The sequence below is a fragment of the Hippopotamus amphibius genome, chromosome 1 (assembly GCF_030028045.1).
Source record: "Hippopotamus amphibius kiboko isolate mHipAmp2 chromosome 1, mHipAmp2.hap2, whole genome shotgun sequence".
NCBI lineage: Eukaryota > Metazoa > Chordata > Mammalia > Artiodactyla > Hippopotamidae > Hippopotamus > Hippopotamus amphibius.
In genome coordinates this window covers 131,468,904-131,487,542 of record NC_080186.1, presented here as the reverse complement: position 1 = coordinate 131,487,542, position 18,639 = coordinate 131,468,904, and the positions used below count along the sequence as shown (strand labels likewise).

Here is an 18,639-nt window from a genome sequence, read left to right as displayed (position 1 = left end):
ACTAAAACTATGTGACCCTGGCTAAGGTGACCCCTCCAAGCCTCAGTTTCCTCAACTGTGAAATGGGCATAGTGATATCTCTTGCTTGAGGTTGTTGGGAGGATCTGATGAGCTGGTTCCTAGGTTTGTGAATGAGCAGACTGGGTTTCCAACGGTCCCTCTGCCCCAGCCTGGCACAGACCCCAAGCAGGCCCGTCTCCTCCTCCCACTCCCTTCCTTCCTCCTGAAGGGCAGAACATTGGGTGGATCTGTGGCAGAGATAGGGAGAGATTCAGCCCTGTTATTGCTTTTGGTGAGAATTACGTCACAATTTTGAATCCACAGTGGGCCCCGAGCCAGGGAACCTGTTGAAATGGGCTGCTTTTATTTTTATTTGTTTCTCTTTCTCTCAGAAAAATAATTCGTCTGGCAGCTTCTCTTTCAGGAGTTGGTCGTGTCTCTGGAACAAGGAAATTCTTAGGCCAGAGGACTGGGACCAGCGGGCCAGGCGCGGGGAGGGATGTGGTTCCAGGCGCGCTCCCAGCTCCGGGCGGTGGCCCTGGAGGGGCGGGTGGCTGTGCCAACCCACCGGGCCCTGCCCACCCCAGCGGCTCCCACTAGAGCCCCCCACTCAGGCTTTTCTTTAAAAGAACTTCACGTTTTTATTAGAGAAAAAAAAAAAGCACACTCCTCATTGTACCTTTGGCAAATCCAGAGCAGTAGAGAGAGAAGAAATCCCCCGTAATTCCACCCCCGCTGACAGCATCAGTTGACCTTTGACGCTGTTCCATCCCGTTGGCCTTCCTTTCCCTGCATGTCTAAACATGGCTGAGATCATGCTGCCTGTGCAATCTCATATCCTGCTTTTAAAAATAATATTTTTCCATTATACAACTAATACAGGGATACATTTTTTTATTTTTAAAACAGATACGTGTTCAAAATATGGAAACGAGAAAAGTAAAAGCAGTGCGTGCTTCCCACATGCCAGCCACCCCAGAGGAGGCCCCTGTAGGGACTTCCTTCCCCGACCCCTGTGTATCTCTGTCTGTCTGACTGTCTGTCTGCAAACATATTGTTTGTTTGTTTATTTGTTTCCTTTTTACATAATTGGGACCCAACTACAGGGAACCTTTCTGGGATTTCTTGTTTTTTCCACTTATCTCCTGGAACTATTCATATATTACTCATAATATTAGTAAAATAATAACCACAGCTGTCATTTATTCAGCCCTTACTCTAAGCCAGGCCCTGTCCTGAATCCTTTGGCTGCGTTAGTGCATTAAGATGAGCAGTGTTCTAGCAGTGTGGCCAGAGGGTGTGGGCTCTGGGTCCAGACGCTGTGTGTTTCAATCCAAGCACCATTGTTTCTTAGCTGTGAGATCTCAGGCAAGTTACTTAACCTCTCTGTGCCTCAGTGTCCCCCAGAATCGGACGGGTCTGATAACATTATCTTCCCCACAGGGATGCTCAGATGGTGGCTTCTTATGGAAGAGGCACTTGGAAGAGTGTCTAGCCCATAGTAAGTTCTGTGATAATTTTTTAAATCCTCGCAAGCCTAGGATGGAACAAGCAGCTGAGGCACAGAAAGGTAACTTGCTCGAGGTGCCACAGTGCAGGGGCAGAGCCAGGAATCACAGACAGCCCAGGACAGACAGGACAGCCCCAGAGCGCAGGCTGCCTCTCCCACGTATGGGTTTAGCTCATTTCTTGTACCCGCTGCACAGCATCGTGGAGAGGGTCCTGCCGTTGGTCAGCCGCCCGTTGACAGGCAGCTGCGTCGCTTCCAGTTGTCAGGATTTCAAGTAAGGTTGCCGGGAGCGCATGCGTCTGAAGGACGGGCTCCGTGGGGGTGGAACTGCTGAGTCAAACGGCGACCTGCTTGCCTTTTTTTTAATCCGAACATTACAACGTCAGCAGTTCCCACGTAGGTCAGACCCAGAGCGGCGTTTTTAGGGGCGCATCACACTCCTTCCTGTGGATGGGCCACCGCGTACTTCCAGCCGCATTGAGGAATACCGGCTTTTTCCCATTTTTCCCTTTTACAGTCGGCTCACTGGAGATTGCTTCCAGCTGCTCTTTCTCTGTATTGCAACCTGATTTCTGGCGCTCCCATCAGGGAAATCCCTGCATTTCCGTAGTTTACAGGGACCCCTCACTTGCCACTTGGACCATCTCGGGGAATACAGTTGGCCTGGGCCAACCCATTTTGCAGATTGGGAAGCTGAGTCACAGTAAGTGATTGAGAGTCACACTGAAGTCAGGACTCCAGGCCCTGGATTTCCCATTTAGTGCACTGAGGAACCCAGAAAAGTACCCATGTTCCTGGAGGGCAAGGCCTGGAGAAATGGGCATTGGGTACAGGAAGGTGTGAACGAATGACTGTCTGAGCCTGAATGATACCCAGGGAACCCAGAGTCTGTCTGAGATGTAGTAAGTGCTGACATTTGTTATGTACTTACCACCTACTGAGCATCAGGCCTTGTTCTAAGCATTTCGATACATATTAATTATCTGATCCTCCTGATTCTCCAAAGAAGCTTTAATTATTATCCTCCCATCCCCCATTTACAGAGAAGGAAACCAAGGCATCGAGGGGTTAAGTGCCTCAGCCAAGGTTGCAAGCTGGTAAAGAGCAGGGCCAGGATTCAAATGACCTTCTAAGCTTGACTCTCCACTGCCCTCTTGTAGCCTCCAAGTCAGCAGAGTCCTCACCCCTGCACCCTGCAGTCCTCCATCCCTGGCCCCGTTGCTGCTGCCTCCCCCGACTCTTTCCCATCTTCCTCTCCAGCCGGCAGTGGCAGGGGACCGAAACGTGTGCTTGCTCGCCCGCAGTCCAGCCATCACTCTCTCCCCCTCCTCTGCTGGCTGGCACTTTCTCTGTGGCTCCGGGCCCTAGACTGTGAGCTCCTGGGTGGCCAGGGGCCCCGCCTGTCCATGAAGCGGATGAATGGGGGGTCCCGGGAGGAGGGGACTGGTCCCGTGTCTCTGGGTGTCTGTGACTCTTCTCTCCTTGCCTCCTGCAGTGGTCGGGCTCGACATTCAGGATGAGATGGGCAGGCACGAAGTGGGGCACGTTGACAACTCGATGAAGATCCCTCTGAACAGCGGGGTGGGCTGCCGCTTTGAGGGGCAGTTCAGTATCAACAAGGTATGCGGACGCTGCCCGGTTCCCTCTCACCTGCTCGCCATCCCTGCGGTCCCCTGCCTCCCTGGAAACTGGTGGTGGAGCTGTGTGCCCACGCACCCTCCCCCCACGGAGCCCTGGCAAGCCGTGGGCCAGCATCCAGGCGCCTGGCAGCTCCTGCTGAGAATCTGGGTGGGGGTTTCAGGCTCTCTGAGGTTTGGAGCCCCAGCTGGCTGGTTCAGAAAGGAGCTACTTCTCTCCCCAACTCGGAAGGTGTGGGTGGTGAGAAGACGGTAGGATTGGCAGCCCTAAGCCTGAGGGTGCATCCCAGCCCTACCCCTCTTGGCCAGGCAAACGCCCTCCAGGTAATGCCCTCCAGGTCACTCGACCCGTCTTAACCTCAGTTTTCACATTTTTAGGCTGAGAATGTGATGATAATAATATGATACCTTCCACTCCGTAAAGTGTACGTGATGGTTAAATAAGCTATTACGCATTCATTCATTCAAAACACTTTTATGGGGCACCTGCTCTGTTCCAGGGTGGGTTATCGGCTCTGGGCAATGCCTGCACTAGGTGGGCAGCGTTCTGCACTGGCGGGGCTTCTGTTCTAGTGGAGGGAGGCAGACAATGTGCAAACCGAAAAGCATTTCAGTGGGTGGTAAGTGCTGTGTTGCGGAGTGAAGCAGGGGAGGAGTGAGAGTGGATGGGTTTGAAAGTACCTGGTCAGCTCCAAAGGGCCATTCAGGCCTTGCTGTTGTCTTGTCTCTAGAACTGGGAACTTCAGATCCTAAGTTAAAGGTGTGAGCGCGTTGCATTTGGGAGAGCTGGGGAATCCCGGCGGCAGCCAGCACGCTTCTTGGCTCTTTTTGTATAAGATTTTTTAAAATATTTATTTATTTATTTGGCTGTGCCAGGTCTTAGTTGCAACGCCTGAGATCTTCGTTGCTGCATGCAGGATCTTTAGTTACGGCATGCGGGATCTTTAGTTGCGGCATGCGGGATCTAGTTCCCTGACCAGGGATTGAAGCCGGGGCCTCCTGCAACCCGGAGTCTTAACTGCTGGCCCGCCAGGGAAGTCCCTTCTTGGATCTTTTTATGTGTTATCTCAGTGGAGCCTCTCAACAACCCTGGGAGTTTGTGCCGTTTTACAGATGAGGAAACGGAGACCCAGAGAGGTTAAGTATCTCGACCAAGGTTGCACAGCAATCCCCACATCCCACAACTCCCCTTCCCAGTCCCAGCCAGGCTGAGCCACTGGCTTCTGTCTGCCCTCCTGTAGCCTCTGCTCAGGTGCCCTTCCTCTAACCTCTGCAATCTTGTGCAGAGGTTGCAAACTCACTGGCCACACACAGCCCAAAGACAAGATACATTTGCCCTGTACAGCATTCAAGTCCATCAGAGCCAATATCAAAAGACCTGGAGTCCAGATTTCTGGCTTTTAAAAGTCAGAGGCTCTAGCCACACTGGGCCTGCGGCTCACAGGAAACAACAGTCTGGAGCTAAAGACCCTTTTACACAGTGTGCCCCTCTTCCCGCAGTCCCCACTGCATGGCTGCAAGGCTCGGCCCAGATGCTTGGGGCAACTGGACCTGTCTCTCTCTCTCTTTCCATGTGGTCTTTCTATGTGGATTTCTTCTGTGACAGCTCAGGGCTCCTTAAGTGCTAAAGCAGAGATGGTCACTTCTGCCAAATGTTATGGGCTCACAGAAGTTAGGTGCTGGCCCAGGTTCCACGGCGGAGGAGGGCTCCCCCAGGGTGTGGGTGCTGGGAGGTGTGGTTCATGGGGGCTCTCCTTGCTGATTAGCTACCACACAGGGTCTTCGCTGTGCCCCGTGATTAGGATTTGTGGTGCTTGTGATGGGAGCCATTTGAAGGTTTTAAGCAGGGAAGCAGTGCTGTCAGATTTATGCTTTAGAACTATGCTATCCAATACAGGAGCCACCAGCTCCGTTTAAGTTGATTAAAATTAAGTAAAATGAAGCGCCCCAGTCTCACTAGCCACATTGCAGGCACTGCATAGCCACACGTGGCTAGTGGCTACCTTATTAGCACAGGCAAGAAAGATTTCCATCATCAAGGAAAGTTCTCTTGGACAGCAGACCTTTAGAAAATCACTCTGGCATCTGTGTGGAGTGGGAGAGATGGGACAGGACCAAGAGCAGAGGTCACGGTCAGTTCTTGTGGCAGTGGCGTTGGAGAGAAGGGTCCAGATGAGGGAGGTGGAGTCAACAAGACTTACTGATCAATCGGTTGTGGGTGGTGAGGGCAAGAGTGGAATCAAAGAAACCTCTTAGGTTTTTGTTTTGACAGCCAGGGGGTCCCATTTTCTAGATATGGAAGCTTGGGAAAGCATGGGTCCTGTGGCAGGTGGGGCTGGGACTCAGTCCTTCAATCTTGGACACATTTCATTCAGGATTCCCATTAGAGATGGTAAATTGCAAGTTGAGGGGGTGTTTCTGCAGTTCAGGAGAGAGCTCTGGGCGGGAGATGGAAGTGTGGGAGTCATCGGTAAACAGACGATGTTGGCTGCCATAGGTCTCCATCAGCACTGCTCACAGTGGGGCCCCCAAATTGCAGCAACATGGATGGACCTAGATGATTATCATACTAAGTGACGTCAGTCAGAAAGAGAAAGACAAATACCATATGATATCACTTACACGTGGAATCTAAAATATGACACACACTTATCTACAAAACAGAAACAGGCTCACAGACATAGAGAACAGACTTGTGGTTGCCAAGGGAGAGGGAGGGTGGGGAAGGGACGGATTGGGAGTCTGGGGTTAGCGGATGAAAACTATTATATACAGAATGGATAAACAAGGTTCTACTGTATAGCGCAGGGAGCTATATTCCATATCCTGTGATACACCATAATGGAAAAGAATATGAAAATGTGTGCGTGTATAACTGAATCACTTTGCTGTACAGCAGAAATGAACACAACATTGTAAATCAACTATACTTCAATAAAAATAAACAAACAAACAAAATGGGGCCCCCAGGCAAGCAGCATTAGCAGCACTTGGAACCTCTGAGGAATGCAGAGTCTCAGGCCCCCCCTACTGAATCCGGGTTATAACAAGCCCTCCAGGGCATCCTGATGCCACTCATGTTTGAGAATCGTTGGTCTAAGCAGATTACCTAGGGAGAAGTGTAGAACTAGGACGTTCTAAACCTTGGGTCCACAGATGCCCCAGGGAATGCAGATCGAATTCAGAGAATCTGTGAACCTGGGTGGGGGAAAAAAATGCCATGTTTATTTTTATGAAGCTCTAACTCCGAGTTAGCATTCTCTTCTATGATGAATGTAGGCGACAAATCGTAGCAGCACTAGTAGCGCCTGTGGCCTTGTCACCAATGGAAATTGCTGATAGGATATCACATTAAAATTGTCACCGATCGTTTTGAGATGCTGTTTACATTTGTTGCTGTTTTGAAATTACAGCAATGAGTTGCCCCGTGACCAGGTCTTGTTATCTGCTGTGTTAATAAAGAGGTGTGTGCAGGTGTTTGATCTATTTTAATTACTGTTTAAAGTAACATTTCTTTCCCCTGTGATCCTATGTGTTTTATGCATTCAGACATTTTAAGCATTTAAAACGCAGGTGTCAGCAGACTGGCAAAGGGTCTGTGGCACCAAACATGTAAGAACCTAAGGTTTTGGTAAGGATGTGGTTTGAGGACCCACTTCTGGTGCACGCCATCCTTCAGAAGTGGGGAGGAAATGAGAAGGAGCGGCTGAATAGGTAGGAGGAAACCAGGGCTGAGCGGGCCCCAGAACCCGGACGGAAACGTGAATCAAAGAGGGGGGCTGGTGCTGCAAGGCCAGGGCGGACCACGGACCCTTGTGCTGCAGGGAAAGCCCACCACGTGGGAGAAAAGGGGGCCACTGCACAGCCCCGTCCTTGGGACGCTGGCCGCAGGGGAGGGCGGGCCTCGGAGCTGAGGCAAGGCCAGGGTGGGCACCGTGCAGGAGGTGGGGGAGCGGTTGGCGGCCCGGGCTCTCGCTCTGCCTCTGATGCCCCTCTCTGCCCTCACCTGTGCGCCTGGAGAGCTGCTGCCCACCCACGGGTCCCTGAGTGGGAGCCCTCCCTCCCTGCCCCCATCACGATTCTTTCGTCGCTCTTACCCATTTCACAGTCTGACGTCTTCTGGCCGTTGCCCGCCCCGTGTTCCCCGCCCCCGGCTCACTCACTCATACGTGCTGCTCTCGAGTGGCTCCTGCGTGCCTGGCTCCACACTGGGTCCTGGGGTGCAGTGTCCAGAGGAGTCCCTGCCCTTGGCGGCGTTTGCAGGCTGTTACGGGCTGACAGCTAAACACTCAGACAAGCCAGTATGTAATTTGATGAAGCAGCTGCGAAGAGAGTGAAGGGGCGTTATGGTGGGCAAGAAAGGAGGAGACCTGCTGAGATGGGGTCAGAAGGGAAGGTTTATCTGTGTGGTTGAAAGATGGTTGAAGACGAACAGACATATGCATGCTTCCCTGTTGCAGGGGCCTCACCTAAGGGGATATAATCACCGGGGTTAGACAGATAGGAACACCCCAGGCAGTGAACAGGAGGGACCACGTTTACTCAGCACCGAGGAAGGGGTGGGCACGAGAGAGACAGGACGACCACCCAGGAGATGGCCCGGTGCCACACCCTCCGCAGCTTGGCAACCGTGCCCCAGGCTGCAGGCGGTTCCCCTCAGATGGGCTGTGGTGGGGGGCCCCACTGCCTCTGGCGGAACCGGAACCTGCTCTTTGGGGTCAGGCAGACCTGTGTCGAGAATCCTGGCGACAGTGCTCACTGGTTGAATGACTGGGCAGTTTAGCCTCTCTGAGCCTCGATTTCCTCATCTGTAAAATGGGGATAATGATACTGCCCTCACAGGTTGTGAGATGTGAACAAATTAAAATCTGTAAAGCACATATGGCAGTAGGGACGGGACAAGTCTTGGTGCCCTGCCCCAGCCTGCCTCATCTCCCATCAGTGGGGTGTCCGTGATCTCACCAGCTGGCACCCGCTGTCACTCAGATGCAGGTGTGCTCGTGAAATGTGTCTGAAAAATAAGAAAAAAAAATGTGCATGGATGACATCCAAGAAGCGGGTCTTCCCTGGTCAGGGGATGGCTGGGATTCTAGAATAGGGTCACACCAGCCCTAGCCTTTTAGCTGCCACCTGTTGGGTTCTCACCCAACCCTTTACCAACATGAACTCATTTAGTCCTTGCAACAGTCCTGAGGAAACAGGCACAGGACTAAGTGACCCGCTGCAGGGCCAGGAGTCAGGATTTGAGCCCAGGCCCCCTGGCACCAGGGTCCCTGCTCTGTCTCCCACACCCCTGCGTGTCGCTGCTTCTGGCCAGCATCTCGGTCACAGCTCAGGCCAGCTTCTGCCCCCCACCCTTGGAGGGTTAAGGGTTCGTGCCTTCCCAGAGCTCTCAGTCAAGGGGTGCTCAGATAAAAAAGCCAGCCGTGATAACGGGTGACGTCAGCAGCTGGCCCCCGCCCCTGTATCTCTCAGCATCAGGCTCACACTTGCCCTGAGGCCCCCTTATCCATCCATCAGGAAGCCAGCCTGATGTCAGAGTTCGCATGTTTCGAGTGGTACCAGCAGGCCCCCAGCAGCCCAGACGCCTCAGTTAATCACCTAGCCCCGCCAGGAGGAGGACAGGATGGGCCGGGGTTTGGGGCCTGGCTCCAGCTATATGTTTTTAAAACTCATCAGAGACACTGACGTAGGTTTCTAAGTCACAGCTCTGAAAGTGTCGTCTTTGCTTTCTTCAGCCCAGCGTGTGCTGGCGTGAGTCAGCCACCTGTGATGGGTTCCGTGCCGAGGGGGAGTGGGTTACTGAGTCACAGCCTCGCGGGGCAGCAGCGGGTGGTAGATGCGCGGGCGCCAGCCTCCTTGACTCACTTAACCCTGGGAGCGTGAGGCCCAGGCTCCAAACCCGGTTCTGAGCTCTGCCCACGGCCCTGTCCACAGGGGGCCCCATGTCACTGCATAGAAAAACTCTGAAGGACGCACACTGGATGCCATCAGTTCCTTACGTCTGGGGGCAGTAGGCAACGGGACTTTAGTTCTGACTTTATCACGTGAATTTTTAATAGTGAAAATATATCCAGGTAGTATTTACAGAAGTAAAAATGAAGTTTAAAGTATTTTTAGAACACAGTAGGGTTTTCCCCATACCCTGCCCACATACATGCTCGTTCCCTCTTCCGGGAGGGCTCTTCTCTCTTCGCTCAAACATGTTCATCCTGGAAACCCAACCCAGTAACACCTGCCATCGGCTTTGTGTTTATCACCTAGTTTACTTATTTATTTATTTTAAATTTATTTTTTTATTTTTATTTTTTGGTCACGTTGGGTCTTCATTGCTGTGCACGGGCTTTCTCTAGTTGCGGCGAGCGGGGGCTACTCTTCAATGCTGTGCGCGGGCTTCTCATCGCAGTGGCTTCTCTTGTTGCGGAGCACAGGCTCTAGGTGCACAGGCTTCAGTAGTTGTGGCCTGTGGGCTCCAGAGCGCAGGCTTAGTAGTTGTGGCACACAGCCTTAGTCGCTCCGTGGCATGTGGGATCTTCCCAGCGCAGGGATCGAACCTGTGTGCCCTGCATTGGCAGGCGGATTCTTAACCACTGCGCCACCTGGGAAGTCTCTATCACCTCATTTAATCCTCCCATAACCCTTTGTGGTTATTACCCCCATTTTCTTGTTGGGGAAACTGAGGCACAGAGTGGTTGCTGACCTTGCCCAAGATCCCCCAGCTAGGAAGAGAGGCCGAACCGGAGTCCACGTGTGGCCCTCAGCTGCTACTCTGCTGCGGGTAATGGGGCACCTGAAGTGGGCAATGCTATTCCTCCAGGGAGATCTTGCCGAGCTGTTGTTCCTGTTCACCCCACCCAGACCCAGCAGGTTGCCGCTTCCTCCAAGCAGCCCGTGGCACACTTGACTGTGAGCTTGCGGGGGCCAGGCCATATCCTGTTAGCTTGGTACCTCTCATGTCAGTCCAAAGCTTAGGCCCTAGTGAAGATAGGGCGGTTCCTGCAGGAAACTCACAACTTTGTGTTTGAGACAGGTGTGCTTACAAAACAAGTGGACTTTGATGGGCTGCTGGATGCTAAGCTGTAAGCCATGTTCCTTCCTCCAGTGCAGCTCATTAAATTTTTATTGAGCTGGAATAAAATAAAGCCTGGGTTTTTCAGTGTGGCGTTTGGGGCCTTTGCTAAACAGCCTCACCTCCCTCTTATGCCTCTTTGTTTCCTGCTGTGACCACTCCCCCAGGCCTCTCTAAGGCTTCTCTCTGGGGTTCATTAATACCAAACTCTCCTCGCTCCTTCCACATGCGCACCTGCTGGGCAGTTTCTGACTTCCATGCTTGTTTATGCCGTTCCCTCTGCCCAGATGCCTTTCCCCTTATTCCTGAGTGATACAGACTCACCTTCAGAGCCTTAGCACAGGGTGTTCTTTCCCCTGAGAACACCCCCAGCTGAGTTGGGGGCCCACCCCCGTGGCTCTCACAGTCCGGTCCAGCGTGGGTCATGCAGTCTCATTTTCTGTTCCAAGTCTGTGTGACAGCAGGCCAGGGGCTCATGCAGGGCCAGGCTCTCATGTGGGTCATCTCCCCAAGCCTGGCACCTCCTGAAGGACTGGCTCCATGTGGCCATCAGCCCAGGGCCAGTGAGGTCAGTGGCCGCAGTTTTGATGTGTGATCATAGCAAGTTTCTTCACTGCTCTGAGCCTCAGTTTTCCTTTTCTGTAAACTGGGAATTACTTTTTAGCCGAAGCCAAAAGTGCTGTTTTAAGGATTAATGTCATTTACTCATTCTTTCATTCATCCAATACATATTTATTAAGCACCTGCTCTGTGCCAGGGTCTAGGGAATATGGCATCAAATCAGAGAGAAACCCTACCAGCATGGAGCTTATATTCTCGTGGGAGGGCACAGGTGGGCACAAGATGAGGATAAGGGGGCAGGGGACGCTGAGTGCTTTAGCTGCACAAGGGGCTTGGGGGATAGGGGTGAGGGGGGCCCCGGAGCGGAGGCCTGAGGGAGAGGGTTCCAGGAAGGGGGCACGGGCACAAAGGCCCAAGGTGGGACCACACTGGCACTGTTCCCGGTGCAGCAGGGAGGCCAGCGTGGCCAGAGGGAGTAAGCAGAGGGGGACGTGAGGATGTGGCTTCCACTGACGAGAATGGAAGCCTTAGAGGGTCCTGAGCAGAGGGGTGTCAGGATCAAACATCAGGTTCAAAGGGCCCCCTCTGGCTACTGCTGGGGAAGGGTCTGGTGAGCCCAAAGGCAGAAGCCGGGAGCCCAGTGGGGAGGCTGCTGCCGTGTCCAGTCCAGGGAGGCAGTGGAGGCTTGAGGGGTCAGAGGCTGGCCGTCTCAAGGGTGGAGCTGACAGCATTTCCTGATGGGTGGGACGTCGGTGTGAGAGAAAGATGGGGCCAGGATGACACCAGGGGTTTTGGTCTGAGCAGCTGGGAGGAGAGAGGCCCCAGGAGACTCCGTGGAGGTCTCATCAGCGCCGTTCACTGAATAGGCACTCATTCAGCATCTCTCACTGGCTGCACTCTGCGCGGCCTCAAGACTCAGAGGAAAGGAGGCCGCTGCAGGTCTTCAAGGATCCCCCAGTCACGGGTGATGGGGCAGGTTTGGGTGGGTGGTGGTGTTGATTTGGGGTTCGAGGAACCTCAGTTAGTCTGCAGGCCTAAAGGTCATTCCGTGCTCTCCCGGGGGTGAACAGCTAGGGAGTTGACGATGGGTGGCTTCCTTTTCGGGCCCTGGTCTTGTGCCAGGCACCCAGCGGGGCCCTTCACCTGCATGCTCCCACCTACAGCCCTGGCAGCCCCCCGGGGTAGCCACTGTTACCACCCCCTTTCCACAGACGAGGCGCCCAGGGCTCAGAGAGGGCAGTGGCTCCTGCAGGGTCCCACGGCTGCGAATGGCCAAGCTGGGACCAAATCCAGGCGACCCCAGGGTGAAGCCCTGCATCCCACCCTCTGGGGCAGCCAGCCCAACTCCTGAACGTCACCTCTCTCCCCCAGGTCCCAGGCAACTTCCACGTGTCCACACACAGTGCCACAGCCCAGCCACAGAACCCGGACATGACCCATGTCGTCCACAAGCTCTCCTTTGGGGATGCGCTACAGGTGAGCAGGGCACAGGTGGCGTGGCTGGGGGTGGGCGTCCCTGGAGCCCCCTGCCCCGGCACAGAGAGATGCCCTCCAGAGGAGTCATGCCCTTCGAGCCTCTGCTTCAGCAGACAACCCCTCTGCCTGCCTTCTGAGCACGCGGCTGCCGTGGCGCCAGGGCGACACTCGGAACCTCGGCTTGAGACTGGGGCCTGGGGAAGGGGACTGGCTTCCATGAGCGAGTTCTAAGTGCTGTGCTTCCTCTGGGCCAGGGCAGCCTCGTAAGGGAGGAGGGGGCACTGCATCCTACAGACCTGGGGCTGGGCCCGGAGAAGCCATTTGTCCAGGGCCCCCCAGCAGGAGTCAGCCTCGAGCCCGGCGCCCTGTCCGCTGTAGTGTCAGCGCCCTCGTCCATTGACCAGGCGTGAAGGAAGTATCCCGAGACTCGTTGTTGTGATTTTGATGGAGAGGGTCATGTCCGCGGGTCCAGCCCGACAGTTCCCTCCCCGGGGCAGCAGGCGCTGACCACCTGATCTCTGCAGGCAGGGCAGCTAGCTGTGACATTCTGTCTCTCCTCCACCCCCAGCACCGCAGTGCTGAAGGGGAATCCTGCCACACCCTGCGTGACAGAGGGAATCAAGCCTCGAAGGGGAAGTAACTGCTCCAGCTGCGGTGCTGGCATCGCGACCCGGCTCCTGACCCCAAGCCTGGCTTGATGAGAATCCTGTTTCCTGGTCGAGGTTGCTGGGTGGGTGCCCTCCAGGCACGGTGAGGTGTGCACGGGGCCCTAGCAGGCCCACAGGCACACGCACGCACACTGTTGTGACCCCCGTGTGCACACACGTCTGCTCAGACTCACACACACACTCATCAGACACACACTGAAAGGTGTGCCCAAACATCCGTGTGCTCGTACGTGCTCCCTAAGACCACACACTGCACGTGCACTGCACATGCTCAGGCCTGGCACGAGACACAGGGCACACACCTGGGTGTACGGTGTTCTTGTAAGCATCCCCCCATACCAGCACATCCATGCCTATGCGTCGTGTGCGCTCACACACACCACCCAGAGATACACACAGACCCACCCGGGCTGGGACATCTCATATACAGACCCAGAGGCACACTTGTGCCCGCTGCCACCCTCACACATACATGCTGCAGACGTCCACGTGCACCAGCAATGCTGATGCTGACTGGATGCTTTGTGTGTGCTGAGCACCTTACTTCACAAGCACGATCCTCTTTTACCCTCTCAGCAATGCTAGAGGTAAATACTATATGTTGTCTCCATTTTTCAGATGAGGAGACTGAGGCACAGAGAGGGTACAGCCTGGTGCAGAGCCTCGGTCTGAATCCAGAGTCTGGCTTCTGGCTGAGCTGCGAGGTCCACGTCCCATGCACTCGCTCGCTCCTTTCTCCCTCCACGTTGTTCGTGCGTCTTTCCTGGGGCACCTTTGCCCAGCCCTAGTGGCCCGGTCATCGCCTTCCCAGCCTTTTTGGAAGCCCCAGAGATTTCCTCTTAGAGACGGGGCTTAGGAACAGAGAAGGCCCCGTCTCCCTGGGCCAAACTCGCTGTCTACACGCTCTGTGAAGCACGGCCCGCCCTGGGACTGTGGACTCACTTTCTGCAGGTGAATTCACACAGGATTCACACCACCACCTTCCCGACTCTCCCTCCAAGGGACTGGTGTGTGGAGGTTCCCCAGCCTGCCATTCTGGGTTCACATCCTGGCTTCACCACGTACTAGTTGTATGACCTTGGACAAATTTCTTATTCTTGCTAAGCCTCAGTTATCTCATCTGTGAAATGGGGACAGTAATGGTACCTGCCTCACAGGGTTGCAGTGAAGATAAAATGAGTTAATGCAGGTGACGCTGTTGGAACAATTGCCTGGCACAGGGTAAGCGGTCAGTGAAATGAGCTATGGCCCTTGCTGTGGTCATCTGTGCCCTCGCTGCGCACCAGGCCCTGCAGGGTAAGATGCTGCCAGCGCACAGGGGCTCACGTGGCCGTGGGGGAGACAGACGCGGGGTGCTTCCCACCCCACAGGCAGGCGGAGGGCCAAGGACCCTCCATCTGTGAGCGGTGGGCAGCACCCCTGCTGCCTGTGCACCCACCAGCTCATCAGACCCTCGGCACAGCCGGGGAGGTAGGCACTGTGACCCCCGCTGCGCACACGGGGAAACTGAGACCGGAGTCATGGCCCAGGACCGCGCAGTTCACTGGTGGCACTGCCAGAATCCACACGCCTTCCTCATGGGAACTTTCCACCCCGTCAGCCGGCACTGAAGCCTGCTCTTTCTCACCGGGAGAGCAGTGTTTAGATGATGCCTTGCTTAACCCTCGCGAAAACTCCCTGAAGGATGCTGGGGTGGCATTTATTTTTCCTGAGGAGGATACAGAGTCAGAGAGGTTCAGGAACTTGCCCAGAGTCATACAGCTGGTAAACCCGGTGTGTGTCTGGCCATGGGTCTTCCTTGACTGCCTCATGAAGTCGTGAATTCCTCAGACCCTCTCAAAATTTCTGCTGTGTGAGGCCCTGGAATAACAGTGGTGGATAAACAAGTCAAGATTCTTGCCCTCAAGTGAAAAAGAGATTAAATAAATGTGATTACAAAGGGTAGGAGAGGCGTAGGATCCTGGGCAGTGATGTGGAGGCGGGGGCGTGGTACCCCCAGGCGGGAAAGTCAGGGAGGGCTTCCCTGTGGAGGTGACCTCTAAGGTGACATCTAAGCCAAGCCCTGAAGGGTGAGAAGGATTTGGCCAAGCAGGGGACAGGGAAGTCTCATGGGCAGGGGGCATTTTGCATATGACCCCTCTCCTAGAGCACCCGCTGTATGACACATCCAACCACTCATTTTCATAGAAAAGATCCTCAAGGTCACTTTCGGAAAGAACGCATCAGCAGGTGTCCAGGACGTGAGAATGGGGCTCCCTGCCTGAGATGCCAGAGGCCCATCAGAGTCGGCAGAGAGGGCTCAGAAGTGTCCACCTGGAGGGGGAAGCAGGGAGCTGGGTTTTAGGTGGAGTGAGAGACCCACGTTAGATTTAGGAAGGTGGGGACTGACCCGGGCAGGTGGGTGTCATAGAAAGAGCACCCACCTGCCGTGTGGAAGACCGCCCATGAGGCAAGGCTGCGGGTAGGGAGGTGAGGGAAGGGCTACAGCCAAGGCCAGGGGGCAGGAGGAGAAGGGAGGAAGGGCAGGGAGGGACATGGGCAGTCTTGCATTGCTGTCTGCTCCTACAGAACAGGACAGTATCAGCCTTTTGCTTGGTCCTTATAGCGGAAATAGGATTCTTTAAAAATGTAAAACATCTAGCTGCGGGTTCATCTACCCATCTATCATCCATCATCCATTCAACAAATATTTTTTGAGCACCTACTATTTTCGGGGACTTGCACACATCGTGAGGATGAGCCTGGTCCCTGCCCACATGGAGCATATAGTCTAAAGGGCAGGACAGATAATAATCAAATAATTACACAAATGAGCATCAGATAAAACCCTGACATGTGACGATGTGAAGGAACATTCTAGCACTCTTGCTTCCATAAACACTGCCCTCTTGGGTTAGAAATCAAGTATTTAGACAGTCAATCCCAAGGCAGCAATGGACAAACTTTCCCTTGGCTTGTTGACAGTGTGCAGTCCTGTTAAGTGCTTGATAAACATCAGCGACCTGAGACCAGGATCTGGAGTCAGGTCACCCTCTGTTCCTGGAGTGGCCCTCATCGCAGGAACCTGTCCCCTCCTACCTCTCTGACCTCTTTCCTTCCCACTCCTCACCCCCTTCCTCTGTAGGGCTGCACAGGCTCTGTCTGTTTCTCAGTCTGCAGAGTCACACTTTTGCATGAGCTGCTTGCTGGTTAACTTGCCCCTTTCCTACAGATCTTGGTGTCAGCATCACTTCCGCCAGGAAGCTCTCCGGAATGCCTAGGTCAGCAGCCCCTGCTAACCATGCCCATGGTGATATGCCCCAGATACGGGGCATGCTTTGTCCTGCTTAGGTTCTCCTTGAGGCCGACCTGGTTTCCCGTGTCCTCAGAGCAGAGGTAGGATGTGGCCTTCAGCCCCTGCCAGGGGGACACAGCTGGGCCGGCTGCCAGGAGGAGGAGTGTCTTCACAACTGCAATATGTTCCCCACAGCAGACAGGGTGGGAGGCCAGCAGCCCTGAGTCCTCTTTCAGTGGGCCCTGGGGGTCTCAGGAAGAGCACGCTGGGACCCAGCTCTGCCTTTGCTTGAGTTTTGTGTGCCGTACTGGAAAGAGCCCAGGCTTGAGGTCAGACAGACCTGAATTTAGAGATCCATTCAGCTACTTACCAGCTGCAGGATGCCGAACAAATTTTGGTGCTTTTCCAAGCCGTGGTTTGCTCTTCTGTCAAATGGGCCCATGGTCCATCATGAGGGGCGTTGAATGAGATGATGCTAAGTACCCAGGACTGAGCGTCTCATCATACGTGCTCAAGTGTCAGACCTCTGCCGTGTCTGTATCTTGCTCCCCACAACTTCTCTACGAGACAGACCTTGCTGGATCCCTGTTTTACACACGGGTAAGGTCCCTAGACCAGATTGCACCTGGGCTTTCCGCCACAGCCAGGACCAAGCCCAGAGGTGGCGGCATCCTGGGGTCAGTCCCTCACTGTGTTTCTCCACAGGTCCAGAATGTCCACGGAGCTTTCAACGCCCTCGGGGGAGCAGACAGACTCACCTCCAACCGTAGGTATCCCATAGCCACACTGGCAACAGCTTTCTGCCCCGAGATTCCCAGTGCAGCAGGGAGGGAATGGCGGGAGGAGGAGGAAACATTTACTAAGCTGTCACTGTAAGCCAAGCTGTTAATGCTTCATTCCCACAGCTGGCCTCTGAGGAAGTGAAATTATCCCCATCTTACAGAGAAGGGAAGAAAAGTGGCTTGTTGGGGCCGATGGGGGAGGGGAGGGAGTCCGTGGCAGCCCAGGGGGCATCTTCAGCGCTCTGTGAGTACCAGCTCTTATCGCTTTATTACCGTTACTGCCACATTACTGTGGTTGGTTGAGATAATCACCCTAGATCCCACAGGGAGAGGTGACAGAGCCAGAATTCACCCTGGCTCCAAGTGGCACCGTGAGAACAGGGCCGTGGGGGGCTCGGCCAGGTCTGGCCACCTGGACTGCCGCCCACCGCTCCCCCTCCTCCTGCTTCAACCCCTCCCACCCACAGATGGCCCCTCCCTGAGCCCCCTGCCTCCTGGGTCCCCTGGAACCTCGGCCTTGCAGGAGCGTGTCATGACACACCTGCAGAAGAGCACACACACCTACACGCGTGCACACACACGTGGGGCCTTGCACAGAATGAGCCTGGGAGGTCTGTCTGCTTAAGCGGGTCCACCCACTGGGTCCCGCGGGACAGGTTACCCAGACTTGTCTTATTTCCTCACCTGAGCTCACCTTTTCACATATGTCTGTAATCATTTCTTAAAATACATTTACAGGCAGACCTCGGAGATGTCCTGGGTTTGGTTCCGGGCTACCTCAATGAGGGAATGTCGCAATAAAACGAGTCACGTGAACGTTTTGGTTTCCCTGTGCATAGGAAATTTATGTTCACGCTACACTGAAGTCTGTTAAGTGTGCAATAGCATTGTGTCTTTAAAAACAGTGTAAATACCTTAATTTAAAAATACTTTATTGCTGAAAAGTGCTAACCCTCATCTGACAGTACAGGGTTGCCACAAACCCTCAATTTGTGAAAACAAAACAAAACAAAAAAAACACAGTGTCTTTGAAGGGCAATAAAACGAAGCAATAAAACGAGGTATGCCTCTACTCTCTACCGACCTAAGCAAGGAATTGGGATGATCCAAGCAAAAGAGCATTTCCCTCCATGACCTGCCCTTGCCCCAACGAATCAAGCTTCTCATTTCTTCATGTCCCTGGGAATCCTTGTCCGCGAGCAGAAGTCATTTTTCCCAAGCATAGATTGCAGCTTGTCTTCTGGTGTTTGTGCTTGGTGTTCTATCATAACCACCATTCCTGTACAGGTTTTCCACTGGTAATGGAGGCACGGTTGCCCATCTAGCAGCTCTGCCTCACTTTTTTTTAAATTTTTGCTTAAAGTCTTGTACACCGATGTTTATGTAGCTTTATTATTGCTATTATTTAATTTTATGTATTATGTATGTATTTGAGTATGTTCGATCTTCATTGCTGAGTGCAGGCTTTCTGTAGTTGTGGCAGGCTTCTCATTGCGGTGGCTTCTTTTCTTGCGGAGCATGGGCTCTAGGTGTGTGGGCTTCAGTAGTTGCAGCACACAGGCTCAGTAGTTTCAGCACGAGGGCTCAGTAGTTGTGGTTCTCGGGCTCTAGGGTGCACGGGTTTCAGTAGTTGCGGCACATGGGCTTAGTTGCTCCCTGGCA

General features: G+C 53.9%; 1 protein-coding gene across 3 annotated transcripts in view; it reads left to right on the top strand.

The window, feature by feature from the left end:
- The window catches only part of ERGIC1 (endoplasmic reticulum-golgi intermediate compartment 1), a 106,620-nt gene that overhangs the window by 70,034 nt on the left and 17,947 nt on the right, over positions 1 to 18,639 (top strand). For 2 of the 3 annotated variants that reach the window (XM_057728983.1, XM_057728990.1), the window contains 3 exons: positions 3,006 to 3,130; positions 12,149 to 12,253; positions 16,901 to 16,961. In XM_057728983.1, coding sequence (XP_057584966.1) covers positions 3,006 to 3,130; positions 12,149 to 12,253; positions 16,901 to 16,961 — 291 coding nt within the window. The remainder of the gene's footprint in view (positions 1 to 3,005; positions 3,131 to 12,148; positions 12,254 to 16,900; positions 16,962 to 18,639) is intronic. The other variant, XM_057728998.1, reaches the window with a different exon arrangement.